Source organism: Chlorocebus sabaeus, chromosome 9, assembly GCF_047675955.1.
Source record: "Chlorocebus sabaeus isolate Y175 chromosome 9, mChlSab1.0.hap1, whole genome shotgun sequence".
In the NCBI taxonomy this organism is placed as follows: Eukaryota; Metazoa; Chordata; class Mammalia; order Primates; family Cercopithecidae; genus Chlorocebus; species Chlorocebus sabaeus.
In genome coordinates, this window is record NC_132912.1 from 20,140,522 (window position 1) to 20,165,076 (window position 24,555).

Genomic DNA, 24,555 nt, shown 5'->3' on the forward strand with positions numbered 1-24,555 from the left:
AGAGCCCTCAATGAAAACAGAATCAGCTGGAACCTTGATCTTGGACTTCCAGCCTCCAGAACTGTGAGACATAAATTTCTGTTGTTTAAGTCATCCAGTCTGTTGTACATTGTTATGGTAGCAGTATGTTATGTTAAGGCAGTATGCAAACAGTACCCAATTTCCAGCCCTGTTAAATGTAGAACGGAAATTTCCATCTTTTACAAAGGGTGAATTTATTTTTTTAATTATTAGGACTTGGTAAGGCCCTCCATACCATAGTTGTTTATTTCCAGTGGATTGGAAAATCACACTATCAAGAATTAACAGAAAAAATCAGTGGCTCTGAAAAATGAACATGCATTTTACCCACCACAATTATATTGTGCATTTGAAAGATAGTTGTGCACATATACGCAAGACCCATAATTTATTCCATTTATGTAGATAATGCATAGGGTCTCCAAGATTCTTATATTCCCTGCAACACATTCATGAATTTTGCCTCCAACTTTGGGGGCAATCTACAATTTATCAACAAAGATGATTATGTACCAATGGAATTGATACCAGTGCTAACTGTAACTAGCTACCTGCACTAGCTATTCAAATACATGCTTTTATCTCTCTTAGTGAGGACCACTTAAATCAGGCAAATGGTCTTCTGATCTATACCTAGCAATCACTTTCTATTTACCCTGTGGCCAAAAGATCTTAGAAGCTTAGTTAAAAGGCATTCCATGAGAGATCTAGTTCAACTCCTTCCTACACAGACTAAAGCCCAGAACTTACAGTGGCTATTTAGAGTCAGAACCTGTACTTCAGCTCAAATCTCCTCTGAGCTACATTATTTTAATGTTAATTTTATGTATTTTAGTAGAAATCACATACATATTGTAAACATTTTTTTTGAATCACACTTTTTATTGAGTTTGTGAAGCCCTCAGAAATCCCTTGTAAGTTGGCAGTGCACCTAACTCTGCCTCAGATTCTCTTTCTGGCATCTTCTATCTCATCACTCCATGCCTGGGAATAGTCTATGGGGCTCATTCTTGAAAAGGTTCAAGGTTTGTACCAGGGAGTAGATAAATAAAGGTGTAGCACGCCCAAGTAAAAAATATGTTCTATTTCATTTAGTAAATGAACCAGCATAAACACATACTAATATACCTCAAAATGCCTGTAGATCTAGGCAAGCACTTAACTGTGCTGTGTTAATTTTGTTATGAGTTTGAAAGATCACAAGGGTATTGTGCTTTCATGGCCATATAGCTCACTCAACTCAGCATAGCGGAGAGGACAATCTCATCTGTGAGACAGATTTTTACTGGGAAAATGGAAACTGTTTTATAATGGAAATACCACTGGAATCCTATCTTTAATGTATTGTACAGTATTCTGACCTCACAGTAAATTCACACACGTACACACACCCCACTCTACTACGTTTTTAGGAGGGTCACTTAACTAAACGTTTCTGAAGGACACGCCTAGAATCCCAGCACGTTGGGAGGCTAAGGCGTGCAGATCACGAGGTCAGGAGATAGAGGCTAACACAGTGAAACCCCATCTCTACTAAAAACACAAAAACATTAACCGGGTGTGGTGGCACGTGCCTGTAGTCCCAGCTACTTGGGAGACTGAAGCAGGAGAATCGCTTGAACCTGGGAGGCAGAGGTTGCAGTGAGCCGAGATCGCACCACTGCACTCCAGCCTGGGCGACAGAGCGAGACTCCGTCTCAAAAAAAATTAAAAAATAAAATAAAATAAATCATACCTAGAAAAGTCAAAGATATTGCTAGAGGGATAGACCATGCTGCAAATAGATCAAGTAGGTGAAAATTCTTGGGAAATTGTGAAGATATGGGTAAACAACTGTAACAACACAGAAAAAATGTGCATAATGAGAGCTGGTGCAATAATCTGATATAACCAAGAGAAAACAGATGGATTGATTTTAATTCTTCTGACACTCTATCAGTAAACAGAATTGTGCACCATGTAATTGTTCTTAGTGTCTGAAGAAGGTATTAATGTAATATTTGTTGATGGGTACTGAAGTCTATTCAAAGCTAATATGTAATTGTTCTTATCATGCTGAAATTGGGCTTGATTTAAGGATGCTGAATACTTTATATTCTGTTCTTAGGCTTTTCAAATGTGTTTAAATAACATTCATTTAATATAATTCTTTAGCAACCCAGTGAAAGAAAGCTAAATACTATCATTCACTTTTTCCTGATAAAAAAATTAATGTGACTTAATTATCTGCCCACACCTCACTCCCTATAGGTCACCTTCTAAGGTAATTGAAAAAAGTGGAGATTCAAGGGTGGAACCTTTATCTCACGTTGCTTTCAATGAGGTCTGTTTCCAACCCGGCTAGGAGTCGTTACTCATTCCACTGGTCAGCTCTTTAAGTCCAAGACCCCTGCCTTTTTCTGTATGATTTTACTTCTGGCAAAAGAGGGAATCTATGTGCAGGAAAGGCCACACTGAAATGAACTGAATGGATAACTGACTTCACTAAAGTGACAGCTCGTTAGGGACCAAGCCAGTGAGAACCAGAGATCAGTTCTCCTGTCTGCAAGTTTAATGTCTTCAACCACAGGCTATCTTCCTCCTCACCTTGGTTCCTTCCTGATCTACCCACAACTATGTCAGAATGTAGCTGTGTGTCCAGTTTACTGTCTATATAAATGAGGGAAAAAAGGAGATGGTTTGGTGATGTTTCTGTAAAACACTTACAACAAAAAAATCACTTTATAAAGATTTGAACTCCAATCTCTCATTCCAAGTTTAGCAGAAATGAATATTTTACTGCATTTCTCTTAATGCTGATTTTGTTTATGGCAATTAGTAAAAAAAAAAAAAAAAAAAAATTGCATTCTACAGCAGTTAAGTTATCGAAGCTGGTATCCAAAAGAAAAGGTAGTGGAAATTTACATATCACTTGTTTCACAGAGTAATTTTAAGTTATTGACCTTGAATCTCCATATTGAGTATCTGATCTATGGTATGTTAAAGGATTCTTTTTTGAGAACTTTACAACATACTTATGATAGAAATTCTAAAGAACTATTTACTGTGTATAGCATATGGCCTTGTGTCTCTTGAACTATGTTGGCGGTTTGATTCAAAAAATCAACATTACCCTTGAGCATCTTCACATATTTTCTAAAGCTTTATATAGAGAAAAAGAAAAATGTGGTTTGCATATAATGTGTTTATTTTAAAAAATCCAAATAATACAGATGAGAGGGAGGAGAATGCTTCTAAATTCCGTCATCTGGAATTAACCAGTCAGTATATGGTAAATATCTTCTACTCATATCTTTAGGCAAATTTTCAGAGAGGGTGGAGAAATAGGTGAGTAGAAATATGCACATTCATATTTGAATAGCTGTAATTTTGTAAAATTGAGATTATAGCATGAGTGCCGAAAAATAAAAATAAAATTCTAAGCTTCTAACCAGCTGAATTGACCCATTTTGGCCAAGAGGACCTCAGAGAAACCTTAACAGCTGAGTTCCCAGCCGTGGTGGGATGGAAGGTCAGTCATGCCTCAGTGCACCCCTTCCTTATTAACCCTTAACCAGAATTCTTTCTAAGGAGTAAGCAGAAATCAGCTCTGGAAAACAATAAACAGATGACTCGTTCCTTTATCACCCTTAGCCAGTCATCTGAGGCAGCCACTGGACTCCCCCTCCCACTTTGCTGTTTCCGCATTACCACTCGCCAGTTTCCCAGTGCAACCCTTCCCGAAACTAGACTGCCACGTCTGGACAGGTTTCTGCTGACTCAAGGAGGATGCCCAGTGAGAGTTTTGGTGTCCTTGGCTTCACCTTTCGATGTCAGGGGGGCCAGATCTCTACCCTTGGATCATGCTAACACCATTTTTTGTACATGTGACCCTTGAAGAGGCACAAAGCTCAATTGCACTTGTGCGTGTTTCTCCTTTCATAAATACTCAGGACTCCTCCTGTAGCTTATTGAATACGTATACTCAGCTACCCTGATTAACATAAATCCCCATGTTGCTCTCGACTTTTGCTGGAGGATACCCTTCCCATTGCAGGGTGGCCAGTGGCCAGACTGTAGCTTGCAGGAGCTGCCTTGCAGAAGGACTGGTAGCTCCCAGCTGGTTTGTGAGTGGACTATTTGGAATGCAATGTGAGATAAAGATCCTATCCCCTCCCTCACCTTTCCCAATTTTATTAGAATTTGGAAAGGAGAAATAAAACTTTCTTTCCAAATTTATGAACCTCATGATTCTTCAGTTGACAATACTATGTTTGAGGAAAATAATGGGCTTTCAGTGCCTGGCATACAACCTGAAGGCCACTAGTTTCAGACTTTTACCTTAAACGGTTACCTAAAACATTAACATTTTGAGTTTACTATTTTTAAAACTATATTTTTATACTTTCAGATTTGTCTGTTAATTGCCTGCTATGAAACATTAGATAGTTATTTTTATATTTTCATGGTTGATAGTAATGGCATTCTGATTTATAACCATAATAATGAAATTGTCCTTTTTCCCTTTACATAATTTTCATGGATACAGTGCTCATCCATCAGAAGATTTGCTATAGTTTCTCTCTTCCCATAGATAGCCACATGCTGAATACAGCTAATAGTTATAGAATTTTTTATTAGAGGTGCATTGATTCACCCATTGGTTGATTCAGTGTATAATTAGGCATTACATTTTTAAGAAGTTCTTATTGGTGGCATATTCTCTGTATATTTGTATGTATTAAAAATATATTTGTTTCCTATATATTTAAATTACAACTTGACTGAACAGAAAAATTCTTGAGTCACAACTTTATTCTCTGAGATTGTATAAACATTGTTAATATCAGATGTTATGGAGAGGTACCAGGTACAAACTTATTGAATTTTTTTCCTCCATATAGATAGCTCAATTTCTTTCTAGATGCCTATAAGACTTCCTTGTTTAATCTATTGAAAACCTCATTAGGAAATTTTGTGGTACTCAAAATTCTATGGCAGATTTTCTTAAGACATGATGTGGAAATTCAAGTCTTTATCTCAGAAAAATATTTTTCTAATATATCATTAATTTTTTTTCTACGACAACTACATATGCACCTGATCTCCTTTCTGTTCCCCTGCAATTTCTGTGCTGACTTTTGTCTTGTCAGCTTGAGATGCCACAACAAAATACGATAGGCTCGGTGGCTTAAAGAACAAAAATATTTTTTCTCACAGTTCTGGCAGCTAAAGGTCCTAAATCAAGGTGCCAGCTGTTTGGGTTCTTAGTGAGGGCTCCCTTTCTGGCTTATAAACAGCCTTCTTGCTGTATTCTCATATGAAAGAAAAAGAGACAATTAAAAAGAGAGGGAAGGAGAGGAAATGAATTTCGTATCTCTTCTTGCAAGGACACTAATCCTATTGACTAAGGACCCCAATCTTATGACATTATTTAGCCTTAATTACCTTCCTAAAGACTCTATCTCCAAATACAGGCACATTGGGCATTAGGAATTTTAGCAAGAGGACACCAACATTCAATCCATAGCATTCGCCCTAGACATTTATCTCATTGTTCTTTTCCATTTCATGTTGTGTGTGCCTCGGAGCTATTTCCTGTGTCCTGACTGGTAATTTAGTCATGCTTATTCTGGCTAGTAGTGGGTTCATCTCTGTAATTCTTTACCTGACTACTGCCAGTTCACTCTTTCTCTCCTCTTGTTATTTCATCATGTGCTTTTGGTTTCTTATACCAGCATGTCTTTTTTTTTTGTTTTTTTGTTTTTTTGTTTTTTTAGATCACAGGAAACTCTTTTATTAACTCTTTATTTCTGAGGAGTGTAGTATTCACAAGTAATATTTTAAAATAGATTTACTTTTAAATGAATTGCGTAGCCCTTGTGAAATCACTCTTATAAGGATTCAATATATTTGTTAATACTTGGCAAGAACCATTCAAATTATAATCTTCCTTTATTAATTAAGGAATGATCTTCAAGAGGTGGCCGATTCATTCAGTGCTAAATAATCTTACTAAGAATTTTGATTATGTTTTAAGTATCCATGTATATCAAATGACTACTACACTGATAGTCATATAACACATATTTGATCTTTTTTCTTTTTTGCTTTTTTTAAGTTCTAAATGAAATGAAGCTGGAGTTCAAATATCATTACTGCATGAGGCAATGTGAGGCATTCATAAACATTATCCATCATAAAAGCAACACCCATGATAGAAAAGAAGGCAGCATTTGGGTTAGGAATTATGTAGATTGATTGCTGCAGAACAGCTAAGTTGCAGTTATAACTTTTCCTCCGTATTTTTGGTGTAAGTCCTCTGTCTACAACTGCACATTTCCATGCATTTTCGAGAAACATGGATTTATACAATTTAATACCACATACTGTGCCATCTACTTTCTCTAACAGTTGCTTTCCTAAATGAATTGGCAACTAGGCATATCACAGTAGTGTTTTGTTTTATTTTCTATGGTGTTAGAAATAGTTTGCTCTTGAACAGAAAATGAAAATCTTTGCACTCAAAGTGGCTTTTGACAACTCCTTAAGTGCCGTTGCTCCTAAAAAAGGATAAGACGTGTTTTGAATAATTTACTAGTGCTAAAATGTCACATTTTTGAGAAATCTATTTTATGGTTTTTCTGAATATCTGAGCCAAACACCTCTCTGGAATTTAATAACTTGTGTCTCTGCCTTCCTAAGTAAACAATAAATTGTCTTCCTTTTTGAATAAAAGTTGCCATGACAACTTGGCAGGCGTGGGCTATGGAAGTCAGATACCGAGCTCTAGTATTTCAAAGATGTGATATTGTTTTTGGCAGCTCTGATTTAAGAAAAACTGAAGGTGTATTTTCACATTGTATATCAGTGGTGGACTTCATAATTAGACTAAATTGTGTATATTTTTGCAGGTAATTCATTATTTAAGTACAATGATATTCTTGCTCTTTATGATAACTTCAAGACTCTTTCTTAACTAATCACAGAAATCCAGAGATTAAGGAAAATGCCAAGGTTATTTTATAAATGCTGATTTCAAAAATTATCCTGAACTCAATTCTGAAATTTTGACATTTTAAAGAAAATATCTATTTAGTAATTACAGAGAAATTTTGCGGCATCAAAGAATCTGTTATATAATTCACCTAAAGGTTACATCTTTAACTTCAATTTTCCTGAAATCTTTGTAATAATACTGTCAATAGGGATAAAAATTTAATTTTGATTTAAACACATTGAGTATTTTCTTCAAAACCATTCACTGAAAAAATAAATGAATTATTATTTTACATAATAATTTAATTTTTAATTTTATAAAAATTTCAGTGAATGCTATAAAAGGGTGGCTTTGAAGAAAATATTCAATGAAATGATTTCTAGGTGGCCTTGCTCAAAGTTGCTTAAGTTAGGTTGCAAGTAAAAAGGCCTGTTTTTTCAGTTATGATTCTTTCGGTTGACCATAACCTAATTCAAGGTGATCTAACAATAGAAAAAGACTCAAGGTTTCATGGAATGAACAAGTCCAGTAACAGGTCACACCTAGATAGACTTGCTCAGGGATCTGGCCCTTCCTTCCTTCCTTCCTTCCTTCCTTCCTTCCTTCCTTCCTTCCTTCCTTCCCTCCCTCCCTCCCTCCTCCCCTCTTCCCCTCCTTCCCTCCTTCCCTCCTCCCCTCCTCCCTTCCTCCCTTCCTCCCTTCCTCCCTTCCTCCCTTCCTCCCTTCCTCCCTTCCTTCCTTCCCTCCTTCCCTCCTTCCTCTCTTTCTCTCATTCTTTTCTTTCTTTGATAGAGTCTTGCTCTGTTACCCAGGCTGGAATATAACAGCATGATCTCAGCTCACTGCAAACTCTGCCTCCCAGATTCAAGCAATTCTCCTGGTTCAAGTGCTATGCCTGGCAGTAGAGACAGCGTTTCACCATTTTGGCTAGGCTGGTCTGGAACTCCTGACCTCAGGTGATCCACCCGCCTCGGCCTCCCAAAGTGTTGGGATTACAGGCATAAACCACCACGTGCAGCCTGTAATTCTTTCTTTAGCTATGTGTTTGCCTTATCTTCAGACAGAATTTCCTCATAGTAGCAAAATGGAGCCAGTGGTTCCAGGTCTCATGCCTACATATCTCAGCAATCTGAACAAGGGAAATGATTTCTTCTCTACCTAAATTCCTGAATGTCTCAGTAATTGCTCCTTCTTAGGTTATTGGCTCATGCATGCCACCAACCACTGTGACCAGTGTAATAACATGAGCAAAATGGCCTGTGCCCAGTGTCAAGGAAGGTTCCCACCTCCAAATCTTCTGGTTGTGAAGCCCAATACACACAGATGAGTTGAATACATACCAGAGACACATCCACAGTGTGTTCTACCCTCAGACAACCCAAACTATCAGTGTCATTATGAGATTCTGGAACAGAGGGAGGGCTGGAAACCCATTGAGGTGTCAGAGCCTTTGGGGGCTGCATGATCTTCTTTCTTCTTTCTTTATATTTACTTTGGTCTTCTTTCTCTGTAGACCTTTCTTTTCTTTCACCAAAGTGTACATATAATTTGTGTGCCATACCCAGAGTTTAATTGCAGATATACCTAGGGCGTTTTATTTGTTTTGTTATATTTATTTATTTATTTATTTATTTATTTTAAGACAGAGTGTCACTCTGTTGCCCAGGCTGGAGCGCAGTGGCCGGATCTCGGCTCACTGCAAGCTCCGCCTCCCGGGTTCAACCGCCATTCTCCTGCCTCAGCCTCCCGAGTAGCTGGGACTACAGGCGCCCGCCACCTCGCCCAGCTAGTTTTTTGTTTGTTTGTTTGTTTGTTTGTATTTTTTAGTAGAGACGGGGTTTCACTGTGTTAGCCAGGGTGGTCTCAATCCCTGACCTCGTGATCCGCCCGTCTCGGCCTCCCAAAGTGCTGGGATTACAGGCTTGAGCCACCGCGCCCGGCCTTTGTTTTGTTTTTTTTTTTTTTAAATGGAGTCTCACTCTGTCTCCCAGGCTGGAGTGCAGTGGTACAATCTTGGCTCACTGCAACCTCTGCCTCCAGAATTAAGCAATTCTCCTACTTCAGTCTCCCAAGTAGCTGGGATTACAAGCACCCGCCACCACATCCGGCTAATTTTTGTATTTTTAGTAGAGATGGTATTTCGCCATGTTGGCCTGGCTGGTCTCAAACTCCGGACCTCAGGTAATCCGCCCGCCTTGGCTTCCCAAAGTGCTGGGATTACAGGCATGAGCCACTATGCTAGGGTCTTTATTACATAAACAAAAAACTTACTGTTAGCATTTAATCACTATTCTCAATATTTACATTTGGATCATAGTCTCTCTTTTAGGCACGAGGCAAAATCTATTTAGAATACTACATAGAATATTCTTTTCCTTTTTGTAATAAGTTACGTATATATCTCGATTGATGATTTGCTAAAAAAATACATGAGATTCATGTTTTGACTGGATTTCAAGAATAATTTTATTATATTTAATTATCACTTAGATGATAAATGAATTAAACAAAATTCACATCCCAAACCTTATTATTCAAATCATAGACCTATTTATTCAACATTTTTTCTTATACTTACCTGAAGTCTTTAAAATATTTTTTGTCTACTAACTCCTCAAATTGATTTCATGGTTATAAAACATTGCAATCAGAATTAGCCAAGAATCATATATTTTTCTGGGTATTTCTCATCAAAATTGTTTCTTAAAACATTTACATCTCTTCACTGAGTGGGAAACATGATGAATAAAGGCTTTGTGACAGGCACTATGGCAACACCAACAATGAGAACTCAAATAAAAGTAGAATGTAGTAACTCAAATTAAAGGAAAAAAAATATTGTCTTCATTTCTAGGACCATTAGCTGAAAGCAGGCCCTAATATAACCTTATTTTTAAAGAAGAGAAGTTTGAATTTGTTATTACTAATCGTAATTACACCATAGGTTTTTAGTAAAAATTTCGAAAGAGACCTTTTTGTTCAAAAGGACCATTTTGTTCTGGTGAAAAATTAGATCTTTGCACCCAGTATATGTTTCCTTCTAACTCTTGTATATTTAATAATTTCCTCTAAAGAAGACTACTAATTTTACACATACACACACACACACATACACACACACACTCATGTAAAATACAAAACTTAGAAGGAAATATATATTGAAATTGTTAAATATATAAAACATTTAATCACTATTCTCCACATTTATATTTGGATCGTAGTCTTTCTTTTAGGTCACAAGACAAAATCTACTTAGAATACTGCATAGAATATTCTTTTCCTTTTTGCAATCAATTACATATATATCTCAATTGATGATTTGTGAAAAAAAATACATTGGATTCATGGTTTTACTGGATTTCAGGAACCATTTTATTTTATCTAATTAGCACTTAGATAATAAATGAACTAGACAAAATTCACATTCTAAATTTTATTATTCAAATCATAGGGCTATTTATTTAACATTTTTTTCTTACAGTTCATGTGTGTGCATGAGTGTGCACATTTATTTATTTAATCCAAATTCATTTCTCTTAGAGTTTAGTTAATTCATTTGGCTCTTTTAAAGACTATTAATACTCTTGAGTTCAATAGGGTTTTTTTTTAAGAATTGTAGTTAAAACATCTCTGTTCTTGATATATATTATTATCTGTTATTGCAGGAGGATACAGACCACAATTACTACATATCTCGAATATATGGCCCATCTGATTCTGCCAGCCGGGATTTGTGGGTGAACATAGACCAAATGGAAAAAGATAAAGTGAAGATTCATGGAATATTGTCAAATACTCATCGGCAAGCTGCAGTAAGTGTTTTGACATTCAGGGTTCGTTTTTCCTACTGTGAAAAAAATGGTTGCTTTAATTGGCCTGTAGCCATTTCTTTTATAAGTTTGATAATTAAATATTAAAATGGCCCTATCTGTGGTAATCACTTTTCAAGTGTATTCAGTTCTGTAATTGTAATTTTGATTAATAATTGCATATAAGATATGAAAGAAAATGAAATAGAATTGTTTTGATATACTGTCATTAATTTAACCAATTTTCTTAGTATATCTGATGAACGTATATTGGATTCAAAATTGAGCTTTATCTTGGATTATTTTTAGTTTTCTTATAATCCATGAGTGTATAGAACATTTTTAAAAATTACTTGCATTTTGTATCTTCCCATTTACATGAGTTTATTCCTCTTGGTCTTGGATTTAACCAAAGATTTAACCGAAGTCATTTATGACTTAGATAACATATATAGAACAAATTATGTTCTTAAATGAAGACGTTTGATATAAAGAGAAATAATACAATATAGATAGCATCACATTGATATTTTAAGCCTGGGCTCATTATTTCCTAACCGTGCTCCTGAAATAAATAATTTGACTATTCTGAGGTGCTTTCTGCATGTGTAAACTGGAGATGAGAGGGAATATTAATACTAGCCTCCCTTTCCTTACATGGTCATGAATAGCCTATTCAAGGGCCAGCCTGAATGCTCAAATGCATTCGCTTTTTCAATATTCACAACAATCCTATGATTTAAATATTGTTACATCACACATTGCAGATAAGAGAACTGAGGAGTCTTGGAAAATTCAGATAACCTGTCCAAGGGTCTCCACTAGAAAGTGGTAAACTGGGATGTTAACCTGGGTAGCCAAGCTGATGCTCAAATTTTGTGTGTAAAATTTATCACACTTGGTTCTCAGAATGTTCTTTGATCATCATTTTATGATAAATGCCGGATTTCACATTTTCACAGGTGTTTGGTTTTGCTGGCCTGGGTAACGGTGGTGATAGTGTCATTGGTGAAACCATGAGATGTTCTCTTCAGTATGACCTGAAGTGAAAAGAAAACAGCTTTAACCTTTCAAGTTATTTAGAGAGGTATTGATTTGATAAATGTTAAATATCAAAATTTTTGGCAGTGGCCTTCCTCGTTTATACGTAGATGTTCCTGTTTTCAGGAGATCAACTGCTAAAAGCTAAATGGAAATTAAGAATAGTATACCATGATGATTCATTGAATTTTCAGTGTAGAGCACATGCTTCCTGAGTCTGAGAAGCAAACAAAGTAGCTACCTTTCCTTACTAAATTCCATCATCCACCCCCACCCCACTTTTTTCTATATTCAGGCAACCCCAGGTAGGCAAGATGACAGATTTAGAAATAATTCACTGTGGAATTTCCAACAGATTTTCAAGAGAAGAGAAAATGGTAAAGAATAGATTCGAACAATGTCTATCTGAGATCTATTGCATTTGACAAGCTTACTACTATAGCACAGTGGTTAATAGTATAAAATATACTTTGTGGAGTTTTGAATGTTGGTGTGTGCACATGGGGATTTGGTGACGTGGCCTAGTTCTAGTGTCAGCCACTATGGGTGACATCTATAAGCAGAGAAAGAAGTTCCTCAGTTAAAGTATTAGCTGATTTCTTCCTCTATACAAATATGGCTACCATCTCTCTCCTCTGTTCTGCCCCCCAATGTAAGACAGTTTGTATCCTGCCTCTCCTTAAAGAAGCCTGTTCTCTTTGCAATAGGGTTTACTTGGTTGCCTTGTGACAGCTCTCTGATTGTCTCATGAAAAATGATAATACTGTAGACAGTCCATTTTTTCTTATTGTTAGTATGGCAGTGACATTGTTTGTTGCTTTTAACACTTTAGGTCGCCTCAAACATAAATGGAAGGACTTGAACTTCTGGTTGTAACTTACCTGGTGCTCTTTATGTTGATGGTTAAATATATACAATTGTTAGAGGCTTTTGTTTTAGATACTCTGCCATTGTCATATCTTGGGTTCTTAGTTATCCACGAGTATTTAAGCCATTAACAAACATTTCTTCAGAGTTAGAAATTGGTGGAAAAAACTGTCAACAAAATTTGACATACTTCATATTAAAAACTCTCAAGAAACTAGGCATAGAAGGAACATACCTCAAAGTAATAAGAGCCATCTGTGACAAACCTACAGCTAACATTATACTGAATGGGCAAAAGCTGAAGCTTTCCCCTTGAAAACTGCCGCAACACAAGGATGCCCTCTCTCATCATTCTTATTGAACATAGTATTGGAAGTCCTAGCCAGAGTAATTAAGCAAGACAAAGAAATAAAGAGCATCCAAGTCAGAAGAGAGGAAGTCAAACTATCCCTGTTTTCAGATGGCATGATTCTATATCTAGAGAAGCCCATAGTGTAGGCCCAAAAGCTCCTTTAGCTGATAAGCAACTTCAGCAAGTTTCAGGATACAAAATCAATGTTCAGAAATCACAAGCATTCCTATACATCACCAACTGCCACGCCAAGAGTCAAATCAGGAAGGCAATCTCATTCACAATTGCCACAAAAACAATAAAATATCTAGTAATACAGCTAACCAAGGAAGTGAAAAATCTCTACAATGAGAATTACAAAGCACTGCTCAAAGAAATCAGCGAAGACACAAACAAATGGAAAAAAAAAATCACATGATCTTGGATAGGAAGAATCAATATCATTAAAATGGCCATACTGCCCAAAGCAATTTACAGATTCAAGGCTATTCCTATCACACTACCAATGACATTCTTCACAGAAGTAGAAAAATTTATTTACAATTCATATGGAACCAAAAAAGAGCCCAAATAGCCAAGGCAATTCTAAACAAAAAGAACAAAACTAGAAGCATCACATTGCCCAACTTCAAATTATACTGCAGGGCTGAAGTTACCAAAACAGCATGTTACTGGTACAAAAACAGTCACACAGACTAATGTAACAGAATAGAGAGCCCAGAAGTAAGGCCACACACCTATGACGATCTGACCTTCAACAAACCTGACAAAAACAAGCAATGGAGAAAAGACTCCCTATTTAATAAATGGTGCTGGGATAACTGGCTAGCCATATACAGCAGATTGAAGCTAAATCCCTTCCTTACACCATATACAAAAAATCAATTCAAGATGGATTAAAGACTTAGATGCAAAACCCAAAACTATAAAAACCCTGGAAGACAACCTAGGCAATACCATTCTGGACATAGTAAAAGGCAAAGATTTTATGACAAAGACACCAAAAGCAATCATGACGAAAGCAAAAATTAACAAATGGGATCTAATTAAACTAAAGAGCTTCTGCACAGCAAAAGAAACTATCAACAGAGTAAACAGACAACCTACAGAATGGGAGAAAATATTTGCAAGCTATGCATCTGACAAAGGTCTAATATCCAGCATCTACAGGGAACTTAAACAAATTTACAAGAAAAAAAAGAACATTAAAAAGTGGGCAAAGACATGAACAGGCACTTTTCAAAAGAAGACATACATGCAGCCAAGAAGCATAGGAATAAAAACTCAATATCACTGATCATTAGAGAAATGCAAAACAAAAACCCCAGTGAGATATCATTTCACACCTATTAGAATGGCTGTTATTAAAAAGTAAAAAAACAAAACAAACAAACAAAAAAAATCAGACGCTGGTGAGGTTGCAGATTAAAGGGAACACTTATACACTGTTGGTGATGCTGTAAATTAGTTCAACCATTGTGGAAAGAAGTATGGCAATTCCTCAAAGACCTAAAGACAGAAATACCATTCGACCCAGCAATCCTATTACTGGGTATATACCCAGAGGAATATAAAACATTCTACCATAAAGACACATGCATGTGAATGTTTATTGCAGCACTATTCACAAAAGCAAAGACATGAAATCAACCTAAATGCCATCAATGACAGATTGGATAAAGAAAATGTGGTACATATATACTATGGAATACTATGCAGCCATAAAAAAGAACAAGATCATGTCTTTTGTGGGAACATGAACAGAACTGGAGGCCATTATCCTTAGCAAACTAATAAAGGAACAGGAACCAAATATACCATGTTCTCACGTATAAGTGGAACTAAATGATAAGAAGTTATGAACACAAAGTAGGGAAAAACAGTCACTGGAGTCTACTTAAGGGTGGAGGGTGGGAGGAGAGAGAGGAGCAGAAAAGATAACTATTGATTGCTAAGCTTAATATTTGGGTGATGAAAGAATCCATACAACAAATTCCTATAACATGAGTTCACCTGTGTAACAAAGTTTCACACATACTGCTGACCCTAAAATAAAAGTTAAAAAATTTATATGTGCTATTATGGTTATATTGTATCTCAAGACCCAATATACACTTAGGGTTGGATTAATGACAGTGGAGGTATAAACCCTATTTTAAATACTCTTTCTCTTAATTTTGAATATTTTGGGCCTCCGTCTTGTCAGATCTGATTCCATCATTATAGTTTTTACTTCATGATGTGTTTCATACAAGGCTGACTCAGCACAGAGCTTTGCTAGCCACAGTCTTGTGCACTCCTGTGCTTTCCTTTATTAGTATAAAAACCAAATCTCTTATTTGGCAGGTCTAAATGGGCCAGAAAATTTGCATTTCTACAAATTCCAAGGTCATGCTCATGCCGCTAATCCAGGGACCATGCTCAGACTCTGTAGCAGGGGTTGCCATCCTGTTTCTCAAAAGGTCAAGATAATATGTTGCTGTTGCAGGCCTTATGGCCTCTGTCACAACTACTCGACTCTATTGTTATAGCTTAATAGCCATAGACAATATGTAAATGAACAGGCATGGCTGTGTTCCAATAAAACTTTATTTATGGAAAGAAAGAAGACATTGGTCCTGTATCTACTTTGTTATTACTCTCAACAGAAAACACACACACACACACACACACACACCCCATACATGATCACACAAACACACAAAAAAAACACACTGACACACACTTCCATTTTAACAATAAGATTGGTAATATTAACTATTTTCCATTTGAAAAAAAATGCTACGTGAACTCTTTAAATTTACAGCCTGAATATTACAAATTTACTTGCTAGAATATTTTTTAAATTCCCCACATTCTCTTTTCATAAATGTGATTACTAAATATTAGCCTGAGCTTTCCAAACTGTATAGAGTAATCCATGTTCTAGCATTTCCTCAGTTGGTCTTTCTACCTTTCCAGTCCTGCTTGGTTCTCTGTTTCATTTCCATTGCGCTTTTCTCAGAATAAAATCAAGTTGTTACAAAAGATGACAGAATTTTAATATTAAGGTGATATTATGACCGGGGGCTGAGTAATGCCCACATACACATCTACATACAACACACACACATACTTCATGTTACTGAGGTGGTAAAGCACAAGGGAAAATGGAAAATGGCAAACGCGAATCCACCTTATTAATTAGCTTTGCTCCTGTTCTCATTGACATAAAAAGCTCTCTGGTAATGTGGCTGGAAACAGGATTTAAATTTAAGCTCCAAGGGGAAGAAGGGAGTTTCTCGAATCTTATCACCAGTTCATGTAATTTGCATGCCCACGAGTATATATTCTGTCAACAAATTATGCAAAAAAAAAAAAAAAAGATTTAGCTCGGGATAGTCCCAGGGCCAGAGGGCTAACAATTTAGCCCTGAATAAGCAAGAGGTAGAGTGAGAAGGCAAGAATGTTGACCCTCCCAGAAGAGGCAACTTACCATCCACTTCCCTGCTTCCTGAAATGGAAAAGAGGAGGGTACAAGAGATGTTTTACCTAGGAACATTATTTTTTAAAAAACATATTTCCCCCCTTACCATCACTGCATATAAATGTGGTCCAAACACTATTTTCGAATCTTAGATAATATTCTTGAAAGAGGATGAGGGTGGAAATAAAGTAAGTTTTTCATTTTCTCCCATCCACAATAATATCTTATAATTTCAGAGCAGAATAAAACATAGGAATCATTTAATTCACATATTTGACATGCCCACACACATTAGTATCTCTTTCCTTTTATAATCTCAATCATTATCATTAGTATTTACATGACATATGTGTATAGTGGAATTTGATTACATGTGCTTTCAAATCTCTCCATTGTCGTTTTTGTTTAAATAACATTTCTTAAATCATTATTGCAAAATAAGCAGATGCTAAAACCTAGTTTTGCAGTTGACAAATTAAGGCAAAGACCATGTCTTTCTAGCTAAAGCAAAGTGAAGAATTGGTATGAGTTCCTGCCAGATGGTAAGCAATGAGGCAGGCATTTTATATTAAAATTCTCAGAGTTATCTGGGTATTTTGTCCTTCATTCAGAGCCGCACAGTTTTCAGGTTGCAAATCTAAAAGTTTCTGACTATAAACCTAGAAACCAGCCTGGACTTGTTCTTTTCTCTCTTTCTAGACATTTAAAATTCCACATTTTTGTGATTTTCCTCTATATTTCTACATCTATATATTATTTAATTTATTTCTGGACACAGTTTGATTCAACTGCCAGACATATTGGAATTATTTTGTCTTCTGAAATGACATTCTGATTGAAAACTCCTAAAGATATATCTCTGTCCTGGTGGAAGGAGTCCAGTGTTTGAAGTTAGGAAACCTTAGCTCCAACACTTATTTTTGTGGATTCTGGCCTCTTTGCACCTCAATTTTGTAACCTGGAAGAAAGGGGGTAAAAATGCCTGCCTTGACTGCCTCCCAGTGCAATGTTGAGAATAAAAATGAAATAGTTATAAAAGGACACTAAAAACCTCAACAAAACAATACGGTTGCTGAGCATTATTATTTGAGTGTTCTAATTCTTGACAACAAAAATAATAACCCCGTCAAAGAAAGTAGTTAAGGCAGTAAAAACAGATTGTATTTAGGGTTATTGCAATGAGGGAAAGAATCTTGATGTAGAACTGGGCTCAGTTCTGAATGTAGCATGGGCAAGACGAAGATATGGCCAAGAGCAGAGTGGGCATCAGTGGAGGGAAAGTTATAAGAGGAGACGTGAGAAGTAAGTGGCGATTGTGCCTAAACTGAGTTGTTAGGATTTTTACTGAAGGAGGGTCAGGGTGATTAGATAGCAAGGGTGGGAGATGAGGGTTTGATCAGTATTGAGGATGGTCAGACATCAAGGGTGGGGAGTCTTACTAAACTGACTTAGCATCTTGTCATTCCCGAATAAGTTAATATCTGAGTCTCTCTAAGAGTCTCTCTCAGATAGATAAATACATAGATGCATAAATATGGATGGATGGATGGATGGATGGATGGATGGATGGATGGATGGACGGACGGACAGATGGATGGATCATGGGTGGAAGAATGGCTAGAGATCTAGGTAGAGGATAGAGAGATGGGTAGATGGAAAGATAGGTAGACAGATATATTAATAGATGGATGGATGGATAGATAGGTAAAGATGATTGATATATCTCTATATTTCTATCTCTATCTTTCTATGTATATATTTTATGCCAAGCAATTGCCAATATACTGTTTGCCAGACATAAACACACTCTGGCTTAAATATTTTTTAATCTTTCTGTATGTTGGTAGGAAGATTGATTCTTTAAATATGAAACAACAGCAAAATGAAATGGTTGAAGTGCTGTTCTCTGTCTGTCTCACTCTATCTCTGTCATAATGCAGGTAAGGTTTTTAATGAAACTTGTTTGACTTTTTATGTGTTGGTTGTTTAAAATTTTTATATTGAACTGTCTTTGATGACATTTCTGACTACTTGAATATACATAGAAAAATTCATTTAAAAATTAAGTTTTCTGGAGATTTCTTTTATTCCCTTCAGGAAAATAACTCATTGCTTCAGTTAGCAATGAGTCTCATATTTGCATAGTGTTTAAGTTGGGAGAACTAAATTTGGCTGCTGATGGTGACTTTAGTAAGTTGGTTTTTCATATTGGACACATTTATTTTTTTCTGTGCAACAAAAAATCTGTTGATAAGTGCTCATTTTTCAAAAGGATTAAATTGAAAGGCAATATAATTTGCTTTCTCTATTAGGCGATTATCTAGACTGTATGTATTTGCCTGAGTTCTGTTCGTAATGTCTAATAATAGGTTGCTTTTTATTTACTCTTACATTTGACTGGTTGAATAAACTTGCTGCATTCTGTCTTTTGAGTTGCTTCAATTCAAGTGAGACACAAGTTTATCAACCTGGTCTTACTTGTCTTTACTCGTAGGATTTTCCTCCAGTTTGATAACAGACTGGGATAAGTCGTATCTGCATATGTCTCTGTAGCTTAATTTCAGTTGAATAAAGTCTTCTACATACATAAAGGAAGAAATATATTCGACATAATGTAATATTTTATTGAATACTATTCATATTTTTGCTCTAATCAAATTCTAAATACTCAGAAAATTCGTAGTTGCAAAATAGTAAAGGAATTCTCTTTGGATATTTAAAAGGCGTGTTCTAGTCTTCAACGTCCTACAAAACAGATGTACACTCCAAAGTAATCATGGATTAATTTGTTTAAAAAATAACAGGGATTCAAAAGCATAGGATTTGGCATCATGAGATCCAAATTCAAGTTTCTTACAACTATGAGACCTTGGGCAAATCCCTAAATTCCCTGTCAATTTCTTCCTGTACTAAGTAGTTGTGATAGTAATGTCTGTCCTGCCTACCACATACAATATATTAAAATGAAATGTTATGGCACTTGATAGTTACTTATGTAGTTTAAGAAATTCCACTATTAATTCATTTTACTTGAATTATACTTAGGTCACTTACCAAACTTGAGGTTAATCCCTTTTGTCCCAAGTATTATTCCAGGGCCTGACTCTTTTTCATTGCACAAAGCTAACATGATTCGAGTGGCTGAGTTGCATTTCTCTGCATGCCTGGGAAACGGGCTGGTCCACCAGCCTGGAAGCCAATAAGTGCATGGAACAGTCTACCCCTGTCCTGCCGATGGCACTTACGACAGATTAAACATTCCCTAGGCCCACCTAATATGCTGAAGTTAACTAACTCCTTTTGCTGACATAATTACATAAATACATGCATATTACTAATAATTTAATCTACTCTTGCTATTCTTCCTGAATCTAGGAACCAAATTTTAGACATGGAAAGGACTTTGGAGAGCCTTAAGGACAGTTGCCTTAAGAAATTCACATTGATCCATTTCTTCTTCATGTAAGAAATCTTAGCTTCCCAAAGCAAGAAGTTGCCTTCTTATTTGACAGATCGTATTTGAGTTCCTATTTCATTAGAATTTAATCTTATTTCTTCATCTTGGGTCTTAAGTGAAGGATGAGCACCATTTTTTACATAACATTAGCCATGGAAGGTAATATAATACATTCTCTGTTACCAGTGATGGCTGTAAAATTATTCTAGATAGATAAATATCTATTCACCTTTTAAAGTCACGAGTGAGGCAAATATTTTAGGTTTCTGATAAACCCTGTTAGAAGGTTTCATATTAAACTTTTATAACCATAAACGCTGCTGAAAAGGAGACCCCTCAACCATGTCTCAGGTGCAATAAACAAGTGTATTTACTCTGCCTTTCACCTGAGATTCTCTTTTCCAACTTATTTCTTATCATCTTTTCTGTCATCTCTTCAGGAGCCTGTGAAGACTTACGACAGTTTAATTTTAGATAACATGAGTGTAAAACATATTCTCATCCTAAAGTTATTAAATGATAAAGATGTTACATGACTCCTTTGAAAGAAAATGTTTCATAACAGAAAACTTAGCAAACTGTAAATGGAATATAACATTTTTTTAGAGTAAACACATCTGAAAGCAGATAATCTTAATTCTTGTGAAAAATCTTAAATTATAAAATATTGTGTTTGAAGATTGAGATTTCCTGGGCAGGTTAGTATTTCAGTATATTTTTAAAATTTTTTTATACCTGGTCCCAATATCTTTATTTCTGTCTGTTCCTTCTTACCTAATTATAGCATATCACTTAGGTGATGGATGGATAATACCCTACACAAAATGGCCAGGTTTCTATGTGGATTGTTTCTTTCTTTGTTTTTTATTTATTTATTTATTTATTTATTTATTTATTTATTTATTTATTATTATACTTTAAGTTCTAGGGTACATGTGCACAACGTGCAGGTTTGTTACATATGTATACTTGTGGCATGTTGGTGTGCTGCACCCATCAACTCGTCAGCACCCATCAACTCATCATTTACATCAGGTATAACTCCCAATGCCATCCCTCCCCATGCCCATAATAGGCCCCGGTGTGTGATGTTCCCCTTCCCGAGTCCAGGTGATCTCATTGTTCAATTCCCACCTATGAGTGAGAACATGCAGTGTTTGGTTTTCTGTTCTTGCGATCGTTTGCTGAGAATGATGGTTTCCAGCTGCATCCATGTCCCTACAAAGGACACAAACTCATCCCTTTTTATGTGGATTGTTTATAAACTGCCTTCCCATCAGAATGTCTAGTGTGCCTGGAATTCCCAGCCCCAGAGAATAGGCATCTTTTTTCTCCTTTTGCTAGAGGTGCTCTGTTAAAATTCCAATGGGGCTAGAAGTGAAACCCTATTAGCCATTCTCTATTAATGATAGATTGCCAGAAATTTCCTACCCTGCAGCATCTGTCTGTAAAGAAATGCCAAGTAAGGTTCAAGTTTAATAACTGGGCCAAGGTAAAGCACATTAGTTCTGATTCCATGTGGGCTAAACTGTAGGATGCCAAGGATGTCATTAGGGAGCAACTCTTGGACGCTGTGTTGAGAAATATCAATTTACTTATTTTTTTTACAAAAATTAGAAAGTTGACAAATGTGGCCAAATGGAAAACATGAATCTGCATTTAAAAAAAGAGGTGGGGGGCTCTTTATATTATTTTTTGTAACTTTTCTTTCATTTGAGATTATTTCCAAATAATTTTTTTTTAAAAAGAGAAGTTAGCAAAGGAGGATGAAGAAGGAAAATTGAACTTGTTCTAAATTTCAATTTCAATCAGCAATTGAATTTTGAATTATTTAGTTGCTTCGCTCATGAACTTTACCCACTGAATTTCAAATATTTTCTAATTGGTACATAATATTTTACATATTTATGGGGTGCAGGTGATATTTTGTAACATGCATAGAATGTGTAATGATGAAGTTGGAGCATCTGGGGTACCCATCACCTAGAAGATTCATCATTCCTGTGTGTTAGGAACGTTTCATCCTAACATGTCAGTGGAGTAGTGTCAAAACGCATGGACTTGGAACCAGATTGCCTGGATTTGAGTCCTCACTTTGCCAACTGTGAGGTTTAACGTTGATCATGTTATTAACTCTTTCTTAATCACTTCCTCATCTATTAAATGGAAGTAATAACAGTACTTACCTCCTAAGGTTGGTCATTAGGACTAAATAATTTAGCATTTGTACAATGCTTAAAGAGATACCTGGAATAGTGTCCAAGATATCTGTTACATCAATAATAATAATTATTATGCAAACATTTACCTTTAAAAACAATCATTTTCCACTGACTGGAAATTAGGGAGTTTGTTCCCTGAAAGGCAGATTGTTATCTACTGAGAAAAGGAAGGACCTTTCCATTATCTGAACGATAAACACAACAAAATATTTTTTTGTCTTGCCCTGTTTGAGGATCATTGATCAAGGATGTCACAAAAACGTCACAACCTTCAGGCTTTGTGAACCGTAGTTTTAGAGACACTTGGCTAGCAGGAACCTCTAGATTTCAGTTCTGTCAATGGAAAATTTTAGGGCATACAAGTGCTACCTGGTAAAGTGAGATTATGTTTTCCAGAAACAAGTCTATTCTTCCTTTTAACCTATTTCACTCTTGCCAAAGTTTCCTTACGGCAATGATTTTGGAGTTTCAAAGACCGCTTATATAACACAGAGCTTTGTTGCTCAAAGTGGGGTTCAGGGGGCAGTATCAGAAGCACCAGGAGCTTGCTAGAAATGCAGGATTTCTGCCCCCTGAATCTGGATCTGAATTGTAACAGGAACCCTAGGTGATTCATTCGCACCTTGAGGTTTGAGAAGCTTGGAGAACTCTCTTGACTTGCTTCTAGGGTAGCATGAAAAATCTAGAAGCAATTCCTTCTGGCTCTCACCCAAACCCCATGTGTCCTTGAAGGGTTCTTTATAAAATCCTGTCACACTCTTTCTGTATCCCTGAACAGCTGGACTCTCTGAACTCTGCCAGAGTTGTAAATATCACATAACTAATATGAATAATTCTCAGCGTTTGCAAGTACAGGCAAGCTACTGTAGCCACATGTTTGCTGGGAACCATGCAGTAAGAGAGGTCAAAAGATATGGTGATTGTTCACTTATTCTCAGGTTCATGTGCACCAGCATCAGCTAATTGCAAATGTTTACGTTTTGTTTTCCAGTTTATGAATATTCCCTTGAAGAGCGCCATTCAATAGCCAGGATTAATTAAGTTCTAAGTTCTGCTATGAAAAAAGTGCTGAAGAGGTTAGAATTTCTAACTCGGAAAATCAATTCAATTGATGGACTTTATTCTCAAAGAAGTAGCCAGTTCTTTGTTTGTGCATTTGTATATTGATCAGCCCTTTCCATGAACATTTTGATTTTTTAATTAGGTTTCCAGTGTTTTCAGGAACTGGATTAATGACCCATGTCTGTCAACTCCTCCCAGAGTATGAGAATGCTTAAAATCCCATTAAAAAAAATTCTACATGGTAAAAGCATTATTATGATCCTGCCCACTGTGCTATTTTATTTTGGGATACACTAGGCTCACTTAGGGCCTGGAAGCAGGATCTTACTTTATGGTATAACAAAGAAGTTTGCAATGCTCTTATTCAAATATATGCCTCTCCATGTTTTATTTTCCCTCTTTGATATTCGCTTGTTGTGAAAGCCTGCCAATTTTAATTTTTTTCTGTCAACCACATTTGAGTTTATATTACTTTTATTTTTTATATTTTTAGAGACATGGTCTTGCTCTGTCACCCAGGCTGGATTGCAGTGGTGTGATCACAGCTCATTGCAGCCTGGATCTCCTAGGCTTAAGCAATCCTCCTGCCTCAGCCTCCCGAGTAGCTGGGATTGCAGGCCAACATGCCTGGCTAATTCTTTTTTATTTTTGTAGAGACAGGGTCTTGCTATTTTGCCCAGACTGGTGTCAAAGTCCTGGCCTCAAGCGATCCTCCTGACTCCCAAAGCACTGGGATTACAAGTATGAGCCACCGCACCTGGCCTATATTACTTTTATAAGCAAAGTTATTTCAGTTTAATAGGGGAATAAAGCACGAAATGACAATTACCACTGAGAATTTTAAAAAAGAAAGTAAATGTCTTATACATTCAGAAGACATGCTCCTGGAACTATCCTTAGAGGGTAAGAAATGAAAACATCTGATCCTGGAATGTGAAAAAGAAAAAAAGAAGTCATTGAGACTGGGCTGGTCACTGGGTGAGCAGGGGCCCCCTGTTGTGCCTAGGCCCAGGTGTGGCCAATGGCGCAATGGCTCAGTCCAGCTTGGTGCTCTATTAGCCCAGTCCCTGTGATTTGGTGCATTTGATCTAATTAGACTGCTCTGCACCTTTCTCAAATTTTCTCTCTTTTGTGTCTCTGGCCTCATGCATCTAGGTGCTTTCAAATGATGTTTTACTATTACTAATTTTTAAAGAAAATTATGTTGTTATGTCTACCAAGAGTGAAAGACTGACAATATTAAAGATTCCATATAGAAAACACAATCACTGAAGGCTTA

The 24,555-nt window shown here is 36.3% G+C and overlaps 1 protein-coding gene across 2 annotated transcripts in view; it reads left to right on the forward strand.

Moving 5' to 3' along the window:
* Positions 1-24,555, forward strand: part of PLXDC2 (plexin domain containing 2) — a 461,353-nt gene that overhangs the window by 219,168 nt on the left and 217,630 nt on the right. For both annotated transcript variants that reach the window (XR_012093899.1, XM_008002439.3), the window contains exon 3: positions 10,666-10,812. Coding sequence is in view for 1 of the 2 variants with exons in the window: in XM_008002439.3 (XP_008000630.1) it covers positions 10,666-10,812 (147 nt within the window). In the remaining variant the exon portion in view is untranslated. The remainder of the gene's footprint in view (positions 1-10,665; positions 10,813-24,555) is intronic.